Below are 21624 nucleotides of genomic sequence, written 5' to 3'. Positions count from 1 at the left end.
TAACCAGACAGTTGGATGCAAACCGCAAGAGGTTTATTGTTTACACAGGCGTCTGTGGGCGATTCAGCAGTTTAACTAACTGAACGTGTCGGGCTCTAGGGCAGTTTTCTTTTTATATACATACTTTTGGCAAGCAAAGTAATAGGGGTATTGTAAGAAGAAGAGTTACTGCAGGTGCAGATTTGGGCAAGCAATAGGGGTATTGTTAAAACTCGGGCATAACTCATCCTTCCTGGAGAAACCACAAGGTCTGAATTAAACTTATCTTAACAGCCTGCTGGTGTCCTGTTTCAGCACTCTGGAACAGATGTTCTTTTTAATCAGACCTTGTTCCCTGCCTAGGGTAAGGGACCTTGGGGAATTTTCCACTGAGGCAACCTTCTGAGTCTCAAAAAAAAGGGGGGCATTGAGGTTTTTCAATGGCACGGTGGACATATGTGGCGTGTGTCCTGAAGACACCAGAGGCTGGCAGGACCCTGATGTGGTTCAGGAGGTCTCAGCCCTCATGTACAAAGACTGCTGTTTTCTGAAGAGCTGAGACCCTGGCAGGGTCCTGGGGCACAGAGTGAGCATAGCCAGGCCTATCCTGTCCAGGAAGGGACATTGAGACCCGATCAGCATAAGGTAATGGGATGGAGTCCTAGAGAGCCTGCTGGGGCCAGGGAAATGGCTCAGTGCTTAAGAACTTATACTGCTCTTAGAGGATCTGAGCCCCGTCTCCCAGCACCTACGCTCACATGCACATGCCCCCCACACAGACAGATGCACACATACACATGATTAAAATGAAATACATCCTTAAAAACTAAATAAGTCATCATGCTGTGAATAGCCAAATGACTAGGACTTGATAGTCTCAGAGTCATCCAGAGCTGACTTTTTAAATCAAAAGCACCTCTTGTTCAAAAAGGAAGAGGGAGCCAAGACCCTTAGGCAGGCAGAGGGACAAGTTGCAACTTGTAAGTGAAAGACGTCACTGGGGGGGGGGGAGAGTAAACTCGGAAAAACAAGTTTGGAGTCCGATCCCAGAGGACGATAGGTTGCGGGGCTCGGGTCTTGTTTAGTTCATTGGTCCCTGGCAGCCGAGTGGGTAAGGGCTCAGCCACGGGGTTGTCTAGCTGGAGAGCGGCTGTCTTGCGAGGGCTGGAGCTGGGATCCAGGCCCAGACTAGGGGCGATGTGGGTGGTAAGGACAAAAGTGTTGAGCCCAAGCTGGTGGAGATGCCAGCTGTTCTATATGCAGCTCACACCATCTTCATCATCCACCCCAAGGAGGCCAGGGGTCACCGGTTTCACACAGCGTCTGCTCTGCTGAGGGCCTCCAGGCTGCAGAATATCGGGGGTGAAACCCCAACACTGTTTATTGTACCCATTGGGCCCTCTTCATGCAGTCACACTGGGTGGTTGCTCCACCCACCCCCAGTTCCCGGAGCTGCTGTGTGAGCCTCTGCTGCTCTGGCCCCATGCTCTGGTCATTGACCCCGCCTGGAAAACACCAGGCTGGCATATATAAAAGGAAAAGCAGGAGGCCGGGACTGTGTGCTCAGCCATGGTGACCATGTGGTGGCCCTACCTTGTCTTGGCCCTACTCTCTGGCTTGGAGGCCTCTGGCTTTCCGAGAAGCCCCCTCCGGCTGCTAGGGGTGAGTCTAACTTCCTGTTTGGTATCGGAACTTTGAGGGGCAGGTGACAGAAGAGTCCATCCAAGTCCCCTGAGCCGGGGGTGGGGTGGGGGAGGAGGCTGAGGACTGGACATTGCGCTTCTGGGACAACTCTGGACTCTGGAGAACGGAGCTCCAGATAGGACCGATAAGCTAGTTTGCTCTTTAACCCAGAGCAGAGCTTTCCAGACTCCAAGGCCTCAGTTTCCCCACCTGCCAAATGGTTGATAAATTGTGGACGTCTCACTGCGGTCTATGAAGGCCTGCAGGTGCAGAGGCCGCTACAAAATGCTAAATTGAGCCTGGAAGCTATCCAAAGGGCCCAGGGCCCAGGGAGAGCAGAATGAGAGTCCCAGTGAATTGGGGGCACACAGAGCCTGAGACAGCGTAGGGTCAGTTCTATGAGCTCCTCCATAGGGGACCTGGTGACATACCCCTTTCTCCATCTATCCAGAGTCCCTCTCTAACGCACGGCCTGGAGGGTCCTGTGTCTCTCGGAGACCTGGCCCTAGCCCAGAACCTGCTGCCAGGTCACTGGTAGCCTCATGCTCGTCCTGACCTCTCTGTTGATCTTTATATTTACAGAAACGGAGCCTCCCGGAAGGGGTAAGGACTTCCAGTAAGACACGGACTGGGTGGGGAGGGGCAGAATGGAGCAGTTTCCGCTTGCTGAAGGCACAGATCGTAATGGGAGCAGCCCCCCCACCAGCCCACGGCCCCAATCCGGCAGAGCCTCGTGTGACCCGAGATCCATATGGAGAATCAGGACTCCTCAAGGGGGAGTCTAGGGCCAGGACGAAGGGGAGCCCTGGGAAGGCTTTCCTTGGGAGAGGGGCTGTGGCTGAGCTGGGCTTTTATACGACCTCACTGGCTGCTGCAGCTGGCGGCATGGCACAGGCACCGTGGTAGCCAACGGAACGTGGGACAGAGGGCACGGCCCAGACCTCCAGTGTGGGTGACTGGGAGGACTGAGGGGCCCAGGACTTCGGAGCCCCACACAGGAGCATTTGGGAGGGAAGCAGCCAGGCCGACGACCGGGTTTCCCAGGGAGCAGTGGGGCTGATCGCCGCCCAGCGGATCCTTGCCCACCTCTCCCGCAGGTGGTCGATGGCGTCGAGGTCTACAGCACCAAGATCAGCTGCAAGGTGACCTCCCGCTTTGCGCACAACGTTGTCACCACGAGGGCCGTCAACCGTGCAGACCAGGCCAAAGAGGTTTCCTTTGACGTGGAGCTGCCCAAGACGGCCTTTATCACCAACTTCACCTTGTGGGTGCCGCCCCACAGCTGCCGGCTCTGAGCTCCCGGGGGGGGGGTGTCTGGCCCAGTGCGGCAGCCCCCGCCTTCTCCTAAACTCTCTATCCGCAGGACCATTGACGGTGTCACCTACCCTGGGAACATCAAGGAGAAGGAAGTTGCCCAGAAGCAATATGACAAGGCTGTGTCTCAGGGCAAGACGGCTGGACTGGTCAAGTAAGCGTGAGCCTTGGGCCTTTGAGGGACGCAAACAGCAACTGTGATTATTGTCACAGCAAACTGTGTGCGATGCCCACCCCCCAACCCCCGAACATCCCACTTTAAAGCAAATAAGGTTTAGAACAGACGGGGAGGTCTCTAACCCGGGAGCTGGGACTTGAACCCATGGCCGAGGAAGGGATGGGTTCCTGAAGTCTTTGTGCTAAAGCATCACCTCGGAACCCACCCAGGGCCTCTGGGAGGAAACTGGAGAAGTTCACAGTGTCCGTCAATGTGGCCGCGGGCAGCAAGGTCACTTTTGAGCTAACCTATGAAGAGCTGCTCAAGAGGCATAAAGGAAAGTACGAGATGTACCTCAAAGTCCAGCCCAAACAACTGGTCAGACACTTTGAGGTAAGCATCCCTTGCCGGGCATCCCATTCCTGCATCCCTTGCCGGGACCCACGGACGCCCCGGAGAAGGGCAGGGGATGGGGCGGGGTGGGAGGAGGAGGAGCAAATCTCACAGCAGAGCCAAGAATGCATCTCCAAGTCCTGCAGGGCCCCTGGACTTGGCCGAGGGGGTTGGAAAAAGCACAGTGGCCTTTCTTCTCCAGCCACCGGGAGCCAAGGGGCGGAGGCTTTCGCGCTGGGGCCCTCCAGCACCGCAAAGGGCTTCTGGAACACTTGCAACTGGCCCGTTCCACCTGCACCAAGGCTAGAAGGAAGAGCAAATGCCGTGGTTGTGTCCCGCGGGGTCGGTGGCCGACGGATGATGGAAGTGTTTTGTGCCACCAGACCCTTTTTGTTTTGTTTTGTTTTTACGAGACAGGGTTTCTCTGTATTGTTTTGGGGGCTGTCGGTCCAGCCCGGCCTCGAACTCACAGAGATCCGCCTGCCTCTGCCTCCCGAGTGCTGGGATTAAAGGCGTGCGCCACCACCAGACCCTTCTAACAGTTCCCGTGGTCGCTTTCCTAGCGGCCCTCGCCATTGCCTTTGAGGGCCTCTGCGTCGTCACAGGCGTCCCCTCTGGCTGTATCCCTACCTCTGCATCGCCCCAGGGTGACACTTCCTTCATTTGGGCCTTTTCAGATTGATGCGCACATCTTCGAACCACAGGGCATCAGCATGCTGGACGCCGAGGCCTCGTTCATTACTAACGACCTCCTGGGAAGCGCCCTCACCAAGTCCTTCTCCGGGAAAAAGGTGGCGTGATACCTCTGGGGCTTGGGGTGCAGTGGGTAGGGCACTGGCCTTGACTTGGCCGATCTCAGCACAGAGGGGGCGGTCTGTCTGTGACACTAGCCGTCTCCCCAGTCAACTGGGTCATCAAGGGGGATACTGGAGGCAGGGAAGGGGCTGGTGCTGACCAGCTAGAAGATTTGGGATGTCAGCTCTGCCAGGACAAAGGGGGTGAAGGGAAGCCATTTATGACTCCCAGTTCCGTTCTGCCTTGGCAAATGGACAGGGAAGGGGGTGCAGATTAAGATACCGAGGCTAGTTTTGCTGACTCCCCATTAGGGGGATGGAGGATCAAAGAGAATGCAATTCTTGGCGCTGGGCAGTTGGCTCCAGTCATTGAGCCCCGCCCCTAGCTATACTGGGGAGGATCCCAGCGCCCCCTCCCCCGATTGGGAAGCAGATGAGAAAACAGAAACATCAAATTTCAGTCATCGGAGAGCCTACACTCAAGAGAGTTGCCGGCTTCCGGAGTGTTGCCCCAGCCTCTTTCACTCTAAGATGCTCTACCCCACTCTACCCTTCTCCCCTTCTTTGGGTACCAACTCCAATGTGCAGAACCCGTTCAACACAGAGCTCTCTCATCTGGGGCAACATTCCCATGCCCAAGTAACCTCTGGTGCTGAGCTTAAGGGTTAGGATGAGGCAGCCAAGAGAGAGAGGAATGAAAATGGCAAACACCACACCTTGGGCAGGTTCTCATCACCTAGGAAGGGAGGTACTCAGAAAGGAGGGGCATGAGGGCAACTCCATCCCCGTCCCCGGGGAGCTGGCCTCTGACTCAACGCCAGGCTCTCACCTCCGTGCTTTCAGAGGGTTTTTCCCCCCTGTCTGCCAGTGGGAAGCAAGCCTTGGCCAGGCTGAGCAGGTTTCCTCCCTCCTCCTCCCCACAGGGGCATGTGTCTTTCAAGCCCAGCTTAGACCAACAGCGCTCATGCCCCACGTGTACAGACTCCCTCCTCAACGGGGACTTCACCATCGTCTATGACGTGAACAGAGAGTCTCCAGGCAACGTGCAGGTATACACATAGGTGGGTGGCTCCGCCAGGCCTGCCAGCCCATCCTCATGCTGGGCAGAGGTACCCTAAGGGGCTGCGGCTGCACCCCTCTCTCCACCTGTAGTGGAAATGGGGCACCTTCCCCTCCAGCGGCAAACTTCCGACATCCACTTGCAAGAAGAGGCACTGTTACACGCGTGCATTGGCCTCCATCTCTCCCCCTGCCTTTCCAGGTAGTCAACGGCTACTTTGTGCACTTCTTTGCGCCCCAAGGCCTTCCAGTGGTGCCCAAGAACATAGTCTTTGTGATTGATATCAGCGGCTCCATGGCTGGGCGGAAAATCCAGCAGGTTTGCCCCCATCCAACCCCCTCCCAACACTGAAGGCAGCGCCTGGGTGTAGAAATGTGAGGAGGAAGAGATTTTAGTTTGCGTGTTTGTCGTTGTTGTTTTGGGGGGGGTTGTTTTGTTTTATTTTGGCTTGGGTTTGGTTTTTTTCCGCCCGAGACAGGGTTTCTTTGTGTAACAGCTCTGGCTGTCTTGGAACTCGCTCTGTAGACCAGGCTGGGAGATTCCCTTTTTTTCTTAATTGGGAGGAAAAGGAGGAATGAGACAGAGTGTAAGAATACTCAAGCCTTGGGCTGGAGAGATGGCTCAGAGGTTAAGAGCACTGACTGCTCTTCCCGAGGTCCTGAGTTCAATTCCCAACAACCACATGGTGGCTCACAACCATCTACAATTCAATATGGTGCCCTCTTCTGGCGTGTAGACAGAACACTGTATATGTAATAAATAAATCTTTAAAAGAAAAAAAAGAGTACTCAAGCCTTTACCCCCACTTTCACGGGGAGGTGGGGGTCTAGGGCAAGGCTTGCCCATAAAGAGAGTGGGAGTTCCCCAGTCAGCCTAGACTGGGGAGCTGCCTGGCTCACCACTGTCTCATGCCTCAGCCTTAAGGCCTGTTTCTCTCTGCCTTCCCCAGACCAGGGATGCCCTTCTCAAAATCCTGGACGACATGAAGCAAGACGACTATCTGAACTTCATTCTGTTCAGCACGGGTGTGACCACCTGGAAAGACAGCCTAGTGCAAGCCACCCCTGCAAACCTTGAGGAGGCCAGGACATTTGTGAGGAGCATCAGCGATCAAGGCAGTAAGGGTCGGGGGCACAGATGTGTGTTCCGCCCGTTCCTTTATCCGCACCAGCAGCCCGCCTCTGGCAAGCCTCTCCCTGGATGTAAACCTCAGGCTTGAAGACAAGGCACCAGGGTGACTTCTGTGCAGCCTAGGGAGACCCATTCTTAGTGTTTAACCACGGTCCTGGTGCTCACGAGTCTCTCGGCACGCTAGGTCCACAGGGAACCCTTCTTGACTCTGCTTCCTGTGGAAACCATATGTGACATCTTTACCACTTCCCTTGCACTCCTGGTGACGCCATCTGACTGCTTGCCAGATTGCTGCAACTATTGCAGGCCTAGAACCTCTTAGCACCCCTTTGATGCCTACGTGGAAGTCTACGCTGTCTGCCCACGTAGGCCAGTGCTTACCGAATGCTTCATGTGCAGGCTGACAGAGTCCTTAGCACAAGAACATTGTCTGCTGTCCCTTTCTCCTTCATGATGCAGCCTTGCACACTGGCACCCTAGGGACACCCCTACCCCAGGGACACCCCTACCCCAGGGACACCCCTACCCCGGGGACACCCCTACCCCGGGGACACCCCTACCCCAGGGACACCCCTACCCCAGGGACACCCCTACCCCATGGACACCCCTACCCCAGTGGCTCTGTCTTTCTGTCTGTGTACAGTGACCAACATTAATGATGGACTGCTGAGGGGCATCCGAATGCTGACAGATGCCCGGGAGCAGCACATCGTTCCGGAGAGGAGCACCTCCATCATCATCATGTTGACAGACGGGGACGCCAATACCGGTGAGGGAGAGGGAGGTTTGAACCCCCAGGCAAGTGCCGGCCTGCCTGCCTTCTTGGCTCTGCAGTCGGCTCACTGTTAAGGCCTGACATCTTTCCCTGGGGGTCCCCCAGCATCTTGTGAGCCCCTTAAAGACAGGCGCATGCCTCTCTCCTTGCCAAGGCTCCCTACCAGCTGTGCAAGTAGAGTCGGAGCTCCCCGGGCAGAGCTAGTAGTGTAGGTTAGTCCCCAGAATGAAGCAAGCGCGCTTTCTCCAGGTGAGAGCAGACCTGAGAAGATCCAGGAGAATGTCCGGAAAGCCATCGAGGGCAGGTTCCCTTTGTATAACCTGGGCTTTGGCAACAATCTGAATTATAATTTCCTGGAGACTATGGCCCTGGAGAACCATGGGGTTGCCCGGCGCATTTATGAAGATTCTGATGCCAACTTGCAGCTGCAGGTACACTTCAGCTCGCACGCTATTTCCCGGGGAAGCCGTTCCCGCCTTGTGGCAACCTCAGATGTTAGAGGGAACTTTCTCTCTGTTTAAATCTACCTCTGGCCACCTCTAGTTCTAATCTCCATACAAAAAGGGCTGCTTCCTCTGCAGGCCTGGCAGATCAAACATAAGACCTCAAGTTAAATGTATACGTCTCAGCTGGGCAGTGGTGGCGCACGCCTTTAATCCCAGCACTCTGGAGGCAGAGGCAGGCGGGTCTCTGTGAGTTCGAGGCCAGCCTGGTCTACAGAGCAAGTTCCAGGACAGGCTCCAAAGCCACAGAGAAACCCTGTCTTGAAAAACAAAAACAAAAACAAAAGTATATGTCTCATAAGCATTGAGTAATTTTTATGTAAATATGCCCCACTATTGCACAGGACCATGGCTTACTGAGTCTGTCATAAAAAGTATGTGACCACTGACAGGAACACGTGCCTCACAGTCTTAGAGGCTACAAGAATGAGATCAGGGTGATAGGGTTTGGTTCTCTCTGAGGGAGAGAGGTCTGTATAGGTCTCCATTCTTTTTTTAAGAAAAATACTTTATTTTTTTCATTTAAAATTTTGTGTTTAATGAGCATTGATGCTTTGCCTGCATGTATGACGGTGTCAGGTCCCCTGAACCTGAGGTTACAGACAGTTGTGAGCCGCCGAGGGGTGCTGGGAATTGAACCCGGGCCCTCTGGAAGAGCAACCAGTGCTCTTAATGGCCGGCCGAGCCGTCTCTCCAGCCCCTAGGCCTCCATTCTTGACCTGTGGTCCTCTTCCCCCTGGGCCTTCCCATACACTCCTTCATGGTGTGCCTGCATCCAGTTTCCTCTTTTTATAAGGACACAAGGCATGTTGGATTAGGGCCCAACTTCATGACAACATTGGATTATCTTTGTAGAGATTTTCGCCTCCAAACAAGGTTGCACTGTGAGGATCAGGAGAGCAAAAGACTGTGGGAATGCAGTACCAATTTGACCCATAACAGCCTTTATGTAATAAAATAACATTTAAAGATATCTGCTAGCCACAGGCAACTGCATGTCTCACTGTTCAGTCTGAAGCTGGCGGCCTCCCCCACCCCAACACATATCACTGTCTCTGGCTGACATTTCTTCATTCAAAGTCCTGTGCCAAGGGTTCGGTCCCTTGCTCCTGTCCTCTCTCGTCTTCGAGAGGGGCAGGGCAGGGAGGGCTCTCCTGGACTCCAGGGCACAGTCAGGGCCTCTTAGAAGTGGGGATCAGCAGGAGGGATTGGCTCAGCCCCTTGGGGACCGAGTGCCACCAGGCAGCATGTGTGGGACCGACCTATCCCGGCTTCTCCATGTCTACTCTGGGCGGGGTCTAAGATGACTGGGTCCCGATCTGGACTCACAGGGCTTCTACGAGGAGGTAGCTAACCCTCTGCTGACGAACGTGGAGGTGGAGTATCCCGAGAACGCCATCCTGGACCTCACCAAGAACAGTTACCCCCACTTCTACGACGGCTCTGAGATCGTCGTAGCAGGGCGCTTGGCGGACAGTGACATGAACAACTTTAAGGCAGACGTGAAGGGCCACGGGGTGAGCGGGAACTGGTGCCTGGGCTGTGCTGGGGTGAAGGGTCAGCAGAGACGACGGTGGGGGGGGCGCCTTCTTGCCAGTGGTCCAGGAGCAGCGTCCTCTCAGCCTGGCTCACATAACTGCACCATCCAGCTCTCCAGGGCCTTGCTTTCCCTGTCCCCCTACCCAGGCCTTGAATGACCTGACCTTCACGGAGGAGGTAGACATGAAGGAAATGGACGCAGCGCTGAAGGAGCAGGGCTACATTTTTGGGAACTACATTGAACGGCTCTGGGCCTACCTCACTATCGAGCAGTTACTGGAGAAACGGTGAGCTGGCCTACCCCGGCCTTGAGGGATACCGAGCTGTCTAGTGTCCACCACACCTCTGGCTGTGTTCCGATGGGGCCAGAGGAGTAAGACAGCCACACGAGGAGGAAGGACAGCCCCGTGAACATTTCTCGGTGCTCCGTCCTCTTCTTGGCCCAGGTTAAAAAAAAAAAGTCTCCTTGTGTCCTGCCCCTGCTTGCCATTTCAAGCGGGCAAGCACTGCCAAGGGCAGGGGCTGAGAGTGCCCGTGGGGCGTGGCAGAGCCATCAGCACCACCCAGTGGTAGGGAGGCTGAATAGCGGTGACATGGGGAGGGGTCAAGCCCCGGTACCCAGAGGGCATCCTTGACGGGCAATGCAAGAGTTTCTTAGGAGGAACAATGAAGCCCCAGTAAATACGGCACAGGCCGAGTGCTCGGCATACAGTTATTATCCTAAGTGATCATAACAGCAGCCAAGTCAAGTCCCTTACATTTTATGGGTGGAGAAACTGACTCCTAGAGAGAAAACAGTTTGTCCATGTGCTTCCGGGAGCTATCTGGTGAGCTAGCATTTTCCTCCCTGTGAGCTCCATTGAGCAGGACCAACAATGTAGGCAGAGTGTGTTTCTGTGTGTGTGTGTCTGTGTGTGAGTGTATGTGAGTGTGTGACAGTGTATGTGAGTGTGTGTATGTATGTGGTGTATATGTGAGTGTGTGACAGTGTGTCTGTGTGTGAGTGTATATGAATGTGAGTGTGCGTCTGTGTGACAGTGTGTGCATGTGTGTGAATGTGTATGAGTGTATGAGTGTGTGGCCATGTGAGTGTGTGTCTGTGTGACAGTGTGTGTGAGTATGTGAGTGTGTGTCTGTGTGACAGTGTGTGTATGAGTATGTGAGTGTGTGTCTGTGTGACAGTGTGTGTATGAGTGTGTGAGTATGTGTCTGTGTGACAGTGTGTGTGTGAGTGTGTGACCATGTGAGTGTGTGTCTGTGTGACAGTGTGTGTATGAGTGTGTGAGTATGTGAGTGTGTGATGGGGCAGTGGTGCTGTTCCTACGCTGTCCCTGGAGACTGGAAGCAGGACACTGTGCTCTGGGCTGACTCTGAGCTGTGTTCTCCTCATAGCAAGAACGCCCATGGGGAGGAGAAAGAGAACCTCACAGCCCAGGCCCTGGAGCTGTCCCTCAAGTACCATTTTGTGACTCCCCTGACCTCCATGGTGGTGACCAAGCCTGAGGACAATGAGGACCAGACGTCCATTGCTGACAAGCCTGGGGAAGGTGAGCACAGGGAGAGGAAGCCAGGATCTAGAATCCCCCGCCCCTTAGTCCCTGGGCCCTAGAATCCCAACAGAGAAACTGGGGACACCAGACCTTTTGAAGAGGTTTGGAAGTATCTCAAGGGGCGTGGCAAGAGTGGAGTGGTCAGCAGAGGCAGGGGGTGTGGCCCAGTCAGGGTCTGTGTCTTTCAAGGCGTATAAGCCAAGAGAGTGCACTGTCTGGGGCCTCGACAAGGAAGGGACTTCAGCTACAGCGTGGAAGGGTTCAGTCAGACAAGAGGTTCTTCCAACCCCAAGTTTATACCAGGAGCCTGGGATCTGTGAGAAAAAGAGGCCCTAAGGGCTGGAGGCTGAGACCAAACGCCTTCAACAAGACCCCAGACTGGACTCGCCAGGGGAACCCCAGTGTGTACAGCAGCTTCATGGGGAGCCTGAGAGAGGCATGGGGGGGTCAGAGACCTCTTTTGGCACAGTCACAGCTTTCTGGGAGTTCTTGGTTTTAGGGGACATCCTATGGGGGCAAAGCTAGCTCTAAGCCAGGCCATGGACCATTCTCATCGGTTGCAATGGCCCCAATCGGTAGTCTGTGTCTAATGCGTCTTTCTTCCCCCTCCCCCGCTGTGCCTGCGTATTAGACGGTAAGTTTCACGGGATGGATGGTTGGAGGGAGGGAGGAGGGAGGAGGGAGGAAGGGAGGAGAAGGGAGGGAGGCAGATTGAAGAGAGTCTTCAGGGTTACTCCTCAGAATCCCAAGGCTCCCATTCTTTGGTTGAAGATGACTCCCCTATCGCAAGATGGACCAGTCACTGACAGTGTCGTATTATCTGCAAAAATGAGCAACTGTGGTGGTTAAGCACTTTTCCACGGCCCCCCCCCGGCCACCCTCACAGAAGCCCTTTACAATTCTCATGTTATAGTGAGAGCACAAGGCCCAGAGAGGGCTGAACGGTAGCTAATCTGGGACACAGGCGTAGGCAGCTTTCAGTGCCCAGGATGAAGGTCTCCGGGAACCAGGGCACTCCACATTTCTCTCACGGTAAAATCAGAGCCTCGGACCCCTCCAGCCCACTAACACTGGGCAAAACTCAGCCCCCCTGCCAAGCTGCCCACCCAGATCTCTGTGGGGCACAAGTACATTAGGCCACCATTTCCGCCGTTGGAGAAGCCCTGCTAGGTGCAATCGCTGTCACGTATGTGTTAGGAGCTGCCAACCACGAAGGACAGACGCAATAGGATGGGTCTCACTCTATCCTGTCTGAGGACTAAAGAGTTCAAAGGGAAGGGACCTTGCTCATAACGGGGAGGCTGGTGGCGCGACAGGTTTGCGTCTTAGCCACGCGAAAATATGCTCCCAGCATTAGGATGACACCATGCTACCCACAGCCCTGTAACGGGGTTGCCTGGGCATGTTTCGCCAATGTTAAGGCCCCAGCAGGGACCGGTAGCCTCCAAGCTGGCAGAAAGCACGAGGTTGGGGGGGGAAGCCCTTAACGATTGCTCATGACTGCCCGTTGGTGTTTTCCCAGCCCCCTACGCAGCCACGTCCACGGCCTACTTGAGTGAGTAAAAGCTGCTTGCTGCAACCAGCCCCGCCCACCACCAAGAGCTTTCCCTGCCCGGTTCCCTCTGGTGGCAGTGGTTCCGAATCAACCTTGTCACACTAGGCAGACTGACCAGGTGTCCCGGGAGGTTGAACGCTGGCGGAGGGGGAAAGAGGGAATGAGATCGAATGGGAGGCCCCCAGATCTCTCCCGGGGACGGCTTACTGCGTTCAATCTGATCTCCCTTTGTTCCACAGCCAGCCACCAGTCTCCTCCAACCCCCTACTATTATGGTGAGTTCCTCGGCTCCTCCCTGGCCAAGGTTCAGGGTTATGGGTGCCTTGCTCCTGCCCGCAGGGCCAGTTGGCTCGGGAGGGCCTGTGGTACAGAGAAAGGCCCTTGGGTCCAGCCCTTTCTCTGATGTGCCCTCAGTGGACGGGGACCCTCACTTCATCATCCAAGTGCCAGGAAAAAACGACACCATCTGCTTCAACATCGACGAGAAACCCGGCACGGTGCTTCGGCTTATCCAGGACCCAGTCACAGGTGGGGCTACGGGCTGGGGTTCTTTCTGTCGGGGTCTGAGTGCCCAGGTGAGTTCACGGACAGGGTCCTGCTCACTCTGCCCGGCCATTATCCACCTTCATGCGCAGGACATTCCCGCACAAGGGAGGCGGGAACTACCAAAGAGTCAGACCCATTAAGCGCTCGGTGCTGTTAGAGAGAGGTAGAGATGTGGGCAGCCTGACCCTGAGCGTGGAGACAGCCTGTATACGGGGAGCAGGTTTTCCTCTCGCAACACTCCCTGACCCAGGGAAGACCCATGATGTCCCGGCGAGTCCCGGACCTGAGCTTCTAGACCAGGATTTGGCTCTGACACCCTGGTGTTTCCATACCCTTCCCCCCCCCCCCCCCCCGCGCCTCTGCTTCCCCTCAGCATGCCTCACTGAAGGAGAAGACCTCACTAGTCTCTCTTCCTGCCCTCCCTGCCCCCCCTGCAGGCATCACTGTGACTGGACAGATCATTGGAGATAAGGGAAGTAGCCCTTACTCCAGGACAGGGAAAACCTATTTTGGCAAACTGGGCATCACCCACGCTTGGATGGACTTCCGGATTGAGGTGACCACAGAGAAGATCATCCTGGGGACTGAAGACGAACTGAGCACGTTCAGTTGGCTAGACACAGTCACAATCACACAGACTGGGTGAGAACCCCTATCTCCGAGCGCAGTTGCAGCCTAAGGATGTAGGGGAACGCTGGAGGGATTTGGGCCAACCTCGGGACGTTGACAGGGGTCACAGGAGAGACTGATGACCTGAGTTCAGTAACCACAGGATGGCAAGCACGGGGTGAGTCCAAGTTTGTGCCTGGACAGTGTGCAGGACTCACTTCGAGGGAAGCCCTGGCTGGATGGAGGCATCATATAGCCATCAAGTGCAGGAGCACATAGTAGGAGGCCTAAGGTCACAGGACTGCCTGCGCGGGGCCACAAGGTTAAGAACAGACTTGGCAAACATAGCAGGACTCCATCTCTGAAGTTCTATTTCTTAGTGTGTGCGTGTGTGCGTGCGTGTGTGCGTGCGTGCGTGTGTGCGTGCATGTGTGTGTGTGTGTGTCATAACACGTGTGGGTAGGTAAGAGAGGACAACTTTGTGGAGTCGGTTTTCTCCTTTTGCACGAGCTATGTGAGTTCTGGGGGTTGACCTCAGGCCATGGGGCTTGCACAGAAAGCACCCTTGTGCAATGAGTCATTTTACCAGCCCAAGCAAGAACCCAGGATGGCTGGGTGCAGTGGCAAACGTCTATAATCCCAGTGCTTGGGAGACAGAACCAAGTCCCAGGTCAGCACGGGTTACATGGCCTCTTTCCTGCCCACAGAGGCGTGGATGACACACATGTTTGTGGGGGTCTGGTGTCTGTGTGCCCCCAGGGGACCTGTGCCTGAAGGCCTCACTGAAACGTCCCATGGCTCAGATGGCCTCTCACTGCCTTTGCCTCCTTCGTCTCTCCTAGGCTGTCTGTAGCGATCAACAGAAAGAAGAACATGGTCGTGTCCTTTGGAGATGGGGTTAACTTCGTGATCGTTCTACACCAGGTTTGGAAGAAACATCCGCTTCACCAGGACTTCCTAGGGTTCTACGTGGTGGACAGTCACCGGATGTCAGCACGGACACACGGGCTGCTGGGTACGGCAATCCTCCTCAAACTGCACACTGCCTAGTCACATGGAGGGCCGGAAATAGACCGCACAAGGCCACGAAGTCACCCCGCACCCATTTTGCAACATGCCCGTTCAGCCTTTGCATCAATCCCGGAAGGCCCGCATCACCATGGCAACAGGCCGAGGCTGACCCGCTAACTTTTTTTTTCATTTCCAGGGCAATTCTTCCGCCCCTTTGACTTTGAAGTGTCTGACGTCCGCCCAGGCTCTGACCCCGCAAAGCCAGATGCCACAATGGTGGTGAAGAACCATCAGCTGACTGTCACAAGGTGAGGTGATACCTCTGACACCACCACCACACCCTCTGTGCCCGGCACTTTGTTGGATGGGCCCTTGATTCCTGTGGGGCGCCCTTATTTCTTTCTGAGGTCTTGGCCTTTTTTTTTTAAGATTTATTTATTTATTATGAATACAACCCCCTGTCTTCATGTATGTCCGTAGGACAGAAGAGGGCACTAGGTCTCATTACGGGTGGTTGTGAGCCACCATGTGGTTGCTGGGAACTGAACTCAGGACCTCTGGAAGAGCAGTTGGGTGCTCTTAACCTCTGAGCCATCTCTCCAGCCCCCTGGTCTTGGCCATTTTTTAGACTCTTCTAATCAAGGAATAGCTCAGAACAGACCCCCCCCCCTTCGAAAGAGCAATCGCATGACTTCGTTCTTGACGAAAGAAAGAATGCCAGGCTCTTCGACTTCAAGCCAGGCCTGGTGGCATGTACCTATAATCTCAGCCCTTAGGGGGTGGACCAGGTAGACGAGGTACACCACAAGTTCAAGGCCAGCCTAGGCTACAGGGGACCCTGCCTTAAACATTAAAAAGCCAAACCAAAAATAAATAATAAATAAACAAATAAATAAATAAATAAAATCCCATCTCAGGGACCAGTTGCAGGGGTGTAGCTCAGAGGCAGAGCAGCCACCTGGCAAATGTGAGGCCCTGGGTTTAACCCTAACACTGCAGAACCACAGAAACAAACCTCGACGGCTCCCTCCAACCTCAGGCCCACGATGCTCACAGCCATGCTGCCCACCCCTGTGCTACAGCATTTCTTCTTCTCCCCCCCCCCCCAGGGGCTCCCAGAGAGATTACAGGAAGGATGCCAGTGTCGGCACAAAGGTCACCTGCTGGTTTGTCCACAACAATGGGGAAGGGCTGATTGACGGTGTGCACACCGACTACATCGTCCCCAGCTTGTTCTGAGTGACGGGTCACCCCGCTGCGGAAGTGGAAGGCCTGGATGGTCCGGAGCAAGGGCCCGGGAACGGGCTTGTGGGAAGGGCCAGGACAATAAAGCCAGCTTGTAAACCAAGACGGCTGTTGGTCTCTGAGTTCACGAGCCACTCCCTAAGAAGCAAGCGGCTGTGATCCGGGAAGGAGGGGGTGGGGTGGCTGTTGGGGGGGGTAACTTCCTGGGGCCCTCAGCTGAGACAGGTGTGGGACAGGGTTGGTTGGGTGACCCCTTGGGGAGCCCACAACTGGCGCTGGGCAAAGGGGCCGCCGAGACATCAGGGAGGGTGGCGCGAAGTTTAAAACCCAGGGGATGTCTTAAGTCAGGGGTCGAGGCTCAAGAGCTCCCCTTCTCCTCGCTGGGACAAGAGAGGAAGGGTCTATTGAGGCTCACGGCTTGAGAAGGTACGGTCCAGGGCTGGAGAGATGGCTCAAAGGTTAAGAGCACTGTCTGCTCTTCCAGAGGTCCTGGGTTCAATTCCCAGCAACCACATGGTGACTCACAACCATCTGTAATGGGGTTTGGCACCCTCTTCTGGCCTGCAGGTGTATATGCAGACAGAGCACTATATACATAATAAATAAATAAGTCGTTTAAAAAAGAAGGAGGTACGGTCCATCACAGCAGGGCAGGCATGGTAGCTGGGATTACCTTGGTCACGGTAGAAGGAGCTGGCTTCCTCAGATCTCAGAATCAGTCAGAAGCAGAACCTGGGGCTGGAAGCAGATCCGTCTGGCCTAATTTATGAAGACCTGCCCTCTAGAGACCATTCCTCCAGCTGGGTCCTGGAGTGTTCAAACACATGGGCCTATGAGGGCAGCTCCTATTCCCACAAGTAACAAGAGGGAACGCTCGCTTTGGCCCACAGCTTCCAAGGATGCCCTGTGCCCACCTGTGGCTCTGACACTGGGGTAGTGTGGCGGCGCGGTACGTCACGGTTGGAGTGTGTACCAGCGAAGAGTCTGTTTAACCTTATGGTAGCTCAAAAGGAAAACAAGAGAGCCAGGCCTGCAAGCTCAGGAGTTAGAGGCAAGAGAACTGAGGTCAGCCTAGGCTATATGGAGAGTTGCTGGCCAGCCTCGGCACATACAAGCCGCTACCTCAAAAAAAAAAAAAAAACAGTTAAAACCTGGAGGACAGGAGGAGGAAGAGGGGGAAGAGGAGGGACAGGTGCAATCGTAGCACGTTGCTGTGATCCCAGCGCTTGGGGGGCGGGGGCAGAGACAGGATGATCAGGAGTTCAAGGCCAGCCCAGCCTGGGCTCTGTGAGATCCTGTGTCAGGGAGAGAGGGAGGGAGGAAAGGAGGGAGGGGGGAACAGAGAGAGAGAGAGAGAGAGAGAGAGAGAGAGAGAGAGAGAGAGAGAGAGAGAGAGAGAGAGAGAGAGAGAGAGAGAATATGAATCCATGTTCCCTTCAAGGGCAATTTCCTTCCACTATGCCCAAGCTTCTCCAGGTTCCATCACCTTCTATCAGGCTGTTGGTGCAGGCTGGTGACCAAGATATAAGCACACATAAATTTTTGGTAACACAGCAGATGTAAAACAGCACCACCTATCTACTCAACTCCCCCCACCCACTCACTCACCTCCATCCACCCAGCCATCCCCGGATTCAGCAGACAGGCATGGTGCCCAGGGCCAGGGTCACAGGCATAGAGCTTGTAACACAGTTCCTACTTTCACAACAGCCAAAGCTTGTCTTCAGTGGGGCCAGGTCTTGCTGGGAGTCTCCAGTCACCTCATGGCGGCCACTTTCTCTCTTCCAATGAACCTGGGGTGCGTGAGGGAGGCAGGCAGAGACGGGTTCCTAGAGGGGGAATCGAGGACATCTCCGGCCCTAGCGCTTGGACTTCTGTGAGGCTTTGCAAGGAGCACAGCAGACGCTTGCCCTACCTGAATCCATGCACCAGGACAGCCCCTCATCGCTTCGGGGACAGAACTTGCTCTTCCAGCCTCTCTGTTTTCCGTGCGTGCATCAGGTATTTCTCTTCATCATTCACTCTCCAGGCACACGGGCTGCTTCTAATGGCAATATGGTCATCCCGCCTAGATTCTTTGCCTCCCTCTCTGAGGGCCTGGGAGATGCTGGGCAGAGGATCCTGGAGGAGCAGTGGGTCGCTGCTAGATGACCAATCAGGGGGCACAGTAAGGCTGGAGTCAGGAATCAAACTGGGGAACATTCTGCATGGAGAGTGCACAGGCATGTGTGTGTGTGCGTGTGTGTAGGAGGTGTCATGTGGCTATGGGGAACACCTTGAATGCAGAATGCGTGTGCATGTACATGTGTGTGTGCACACGTGTGTGTGTGTGTGTGTGTGTGTGTGTGTGTGTGTGTGTAGGAGGCGGCATGTGGCTATGGGTCACAGGATTGTCATACCTCTCACTACAGAAGACCCACAGACACGCCCCACTTCTGGGGTCACAGGATGACTTTTCAGTGCTCACACTGGCCAAGGGGAGGGAGGGAAGGTGACTCTTGATCACTACCACTCTAGAGAGAGGGTACATGAGACATAGCTCCCAAACTGAAGGCCTTCCCATGATCCAGGGTGAGTGTGGGGAGAAGGCTGGAGAAATAACTCAGCCCGAATCCTGCCCTTCTCTCTACACACATGCAGGGACGCCTCCACCCAGGCAACGACTAGGCAGGCTGTGTCCTCTCCCTCCACAGCACTCTGGCTCCCCTGTTCTCGCTGAGAGCCAGACATCAGGCAGAGGTCTTGCTCCAGGTGAAGGCGGCACCCGGGCTGACCTGGTCCTTTCTCGACCAGCCTGAAGCACTTTCTTTCTCTTCCCCAGAATTCAGCTGAGTGCCCCATCTCTAGGGCTAGACTCCTGGTACTCCCTCCTGGGTGTCCTCGTCCTGCTTCCTCAGAACCACCCCTAGCAAGCCTTTCTTGACATCCCCGGGATGGGCAGGTATCTGTGAAGGTTAGTTTTGTCACAGCGACACAATCAGAATCACTTGTGAAGGGAGTCTGGGTGAGGACTTGTTTAGGAATCGGCCGGCCTATGAAAGTCTTCCTTCCTTCCTTCCTTCCTTCCTTCCTTCCTTCCTTCCTTCCTTCCTTCCTTCCTTCCTTCCTTCCTTCTTTCCTTTCTTCCTTCTTTTCTTTCTTTCTTTTTGTTTTCCAAGACAGGATTTCTCTTGTGAAGCAGTCCTGGCTGTCCTAGAACTCACTCTGTGGACCAGCTTGGTCTCTAACTCACAGAAATTCACCTGCCTCTGCCTCCCAAGTGCTGGGACTAAAGGCGTGCGCCGCCAACGCCTAGCAATGAGGGAATTTTCTTAATTGGCTTAATCAAAGTGGGAAGGTGCACCTGATGGAAGCGATGACTTTTCTTGGCCTGGGTCCTGGACTGAAAGGGAGAGGTGGAGCCAGCCAAGCCCCTGGTGTGAATCATTAATTTACTGTTCTCTGCTCTCGAGTGTGGAAGGGATGTTGTAATGACCCGTGCAAGACAGACAATCATGCTAATTAAACCAACTAAAAGTCATTCAATCAGCCCATGTCCAAGAGCAGGCTCCTGCCTCACAGCCTCTTGGTACTGACGCTCAGGGGTAGGACATTTTTAAAGACAAAAGAACCAAAATTAGATCAGTGTTGGGGGGGAGTGTCTGCAGAGCTTAGGGGGTTTTCTCAGACACCACGTGACGACTACTTCCGATTTACACGACCTCTTGTTATTTTAATGTTTTAGCTCAAACATCAGTTATTCTGGTTAACTCATCTGGACTATGGTCAGGGTCACAGACAGTGCCAAAAGTGTTGCCAAGGCAGATGTGGCTATTGGACATGCGGGGGCGGGAAGCTAAGGGTGTCTAGGCAGACAGAAAATAAAGCTAGGAGAAGATGGCGTCACCTTAGCCATTTCAGTGTGACTAGCCTAGCCAAGAGCCTGCTGCCTCAACCTTTCTCTTAGAGAAAGACTCATCCAACCAACACCCTCCACAGCCCGAGAGCTGGCACGCAATGTCTTTCTGATGAAAAAACGTAGACGCCTTTCGCTGACAAGCAAGTGGGCTGCTTGCTTTGTGCTTGGGTGGCCAGCTGCTTCTGCGGCTGCCTCAACCTGGGTGTCCGACTTTGCTGCCCGATTGCTTGGCTCTTTTATCCTAATACTCATGGCTTTATTCTTCTTACAGTGTCTATCTGTAAGCCACACCCTTTTTTCTAGAAGTAGGTAGGGTCCAGTCGTCTCTTGGTATCTAAAGCTGATTGGTTTCAGGACCCCCAAGGACACTAAAAACCCATGGAGGTTCAAGTCCCGTATATAAAACAGTGTAGTGCTCACATAGAGCTGGCTCAATCTCTTGTGCTCTTAAATCATCTGCAAAGCGCTACTAACGCCACACACAGTGTTATGCGGAGTTTACCATGCTGTACAGGACAGTGTCAAGGAGCAATCTGTATCTATTCTGCCCACGGGTGCAACTTTTCTGGAAACGTTTCAACCCACAGCTGGTTGATTCTATGCATATGATACATACGAAAAAGGATACAAAGGTTGCTGTTTGTTTTTGACACAGGGTCTCTCTATGTAACTGTGGCTGGCCTGGAACTTGCTCTGTAGACCAAGCTGGCCTTGAACTCACAGAGATCCATCTGCCTCTGCCTGCCGAGTGCTGGGATTAAAGGTGTGCACAGCCATGCACTGCATTATAATACAAACTCAAAAAATATTCTGGGTAGAATCTCCAGGGTGTCTGACTCTGGGGCATGCCCAGGAGAGGAAACCCCCAACGTCAGACTTGACAGCCCCATCACCCTTAGATAAGAGGATTCTGGAAGCAGCCCTTGCTCACCTTTTGGGCCTGGGCCTCACCACTGTCTTCTTCCAGTGGTAGTTTTGTTTTGCCTTATTATATTTTTTGGTTGCTTTGGGGGTTTTTGTTTGCTAGTTTGTTTTTGGTTTTGTTTTTAACCCAGCATTGGGTAGATAGGGTTGTACCTGAACCTGGATGTGAAGACCAAAGTAAGGCAAACCCCATAGGGAAGAGGCCCAAGGTGAGAAAGTCTGGGAGTTAGACTAGCCAGGTTTGTGTAGGTGTCTCCTCAGAAGGGAAAAACATTCTTCTCTGGGGGTGGGGCAAGAAGGGAGGAGGGTGAAGGGAGGAGGAAAGTATTAGGAAGCTCAGAAAACAATAGGTTCACGGGTTTCTTCCCCAGGCTGCAGTTGCCAGGGGAGAGGACTCTGGGAAAGGCCTGCAAACTGCAGGGAACTCCAGGGGTGCAAATTTCTCTCCCTCTCTCCCTCTCCTGTTTTTCCTTTTCTTTGCCTCTGCGCACGGGAGCTAAAGGTTCACACTATCACACCAGGCTCTTTCTCTTACTTTTTAAAAAAGAGGTCATTATTTATCTTTTCACTTACTTCTAAAATGTATTTTAGTTTATTCTGTGTGTGCGTGTTTTGCTTGCGTGTCTGCCCGTGTAGCACTAGCATGCAGTCCAGAAGAGGTCATCAGATCTACTGGAAATGGAGTTACAGGCGGTTGTGAGTCGCCATGTGAGTGCTAGAAATCCAATCCAGGTCCTCTGGAAGAGCAGCCAATGCTCCTAACTGCTGAGCCAGCTCTCCAGCCTCTTAAAACTTTTTATTTAGGGGGGGGGGGTGGTAACCGAACTCCAATTTCTCAGAAAGAGAAGCAAATGCTCTCAACCACAGAGCCGGCTCTCCCGCCCCCAGGCATGCAACCTGGAGTCTTCATCCAGGATGGGTGGGCTTTACAGTGATGCTGTGGTCTTGGAGTCACGCA

General features: G+C 54.1%; 1 protein-coding gene across 1 annotated transcript; it reads left to right on the top strand.

Annotated features, from left to right (window-relative positions):
• Positions 1–1557: 1557 nt before the first annotated feature.
• Positions 1558–15946, top strand: Itih3 (inter-alpha-trypsin inhibitor heavy chain 3). Its single transcript, NM_001281350.1, is given in 22 exon segments — positions 1558–1641; positions 2245–2265; positions 2760–2926; positions 3026–3130; positions 3364–3526; positions 4204–4317; positions 5244–5369; positions 5582–5698; positions 6330–6498; positions 7155–7280; positions 7536–7717; positions 9121–9306; positions 9476–9615; positions 10721–10875; positions 11510–11512; positions 12401–12433; positions 12673–12708; positions 12848–12961; positions 13417–13621; positions 14431–14603; positions 14796–14907; positions 15709–15946. Coding segments are annotated over 22 exon segments (2661 nt in total). The 3' UTR covers positions 15839–15946.
• The last annotated feature ends 5678 nt before the right edge of the window (positions 15947–21624 follow it).

This window comes from Mesocricetus auratus, unplaced genomic scaffold (assembly GCF_017639785.1).
Source record: "Mesocricetus auratus isolate SY011 unplaced genomic scaffold, BCM_Maur_2.0 Super-Scaffold_100006, whole genome shotgun sequence".
Taxonomy (NCBI): Eukaryota; Metazoa; Chordata; class Mammalia; order Rodentia; family Cricetidae; genus Mesocricetus; species Mesocricetus auratus.
Note: the sequence above shows the minus strand (reverse complement) of the source record. Positions and strands in the feature narration are given on the sequence as shown.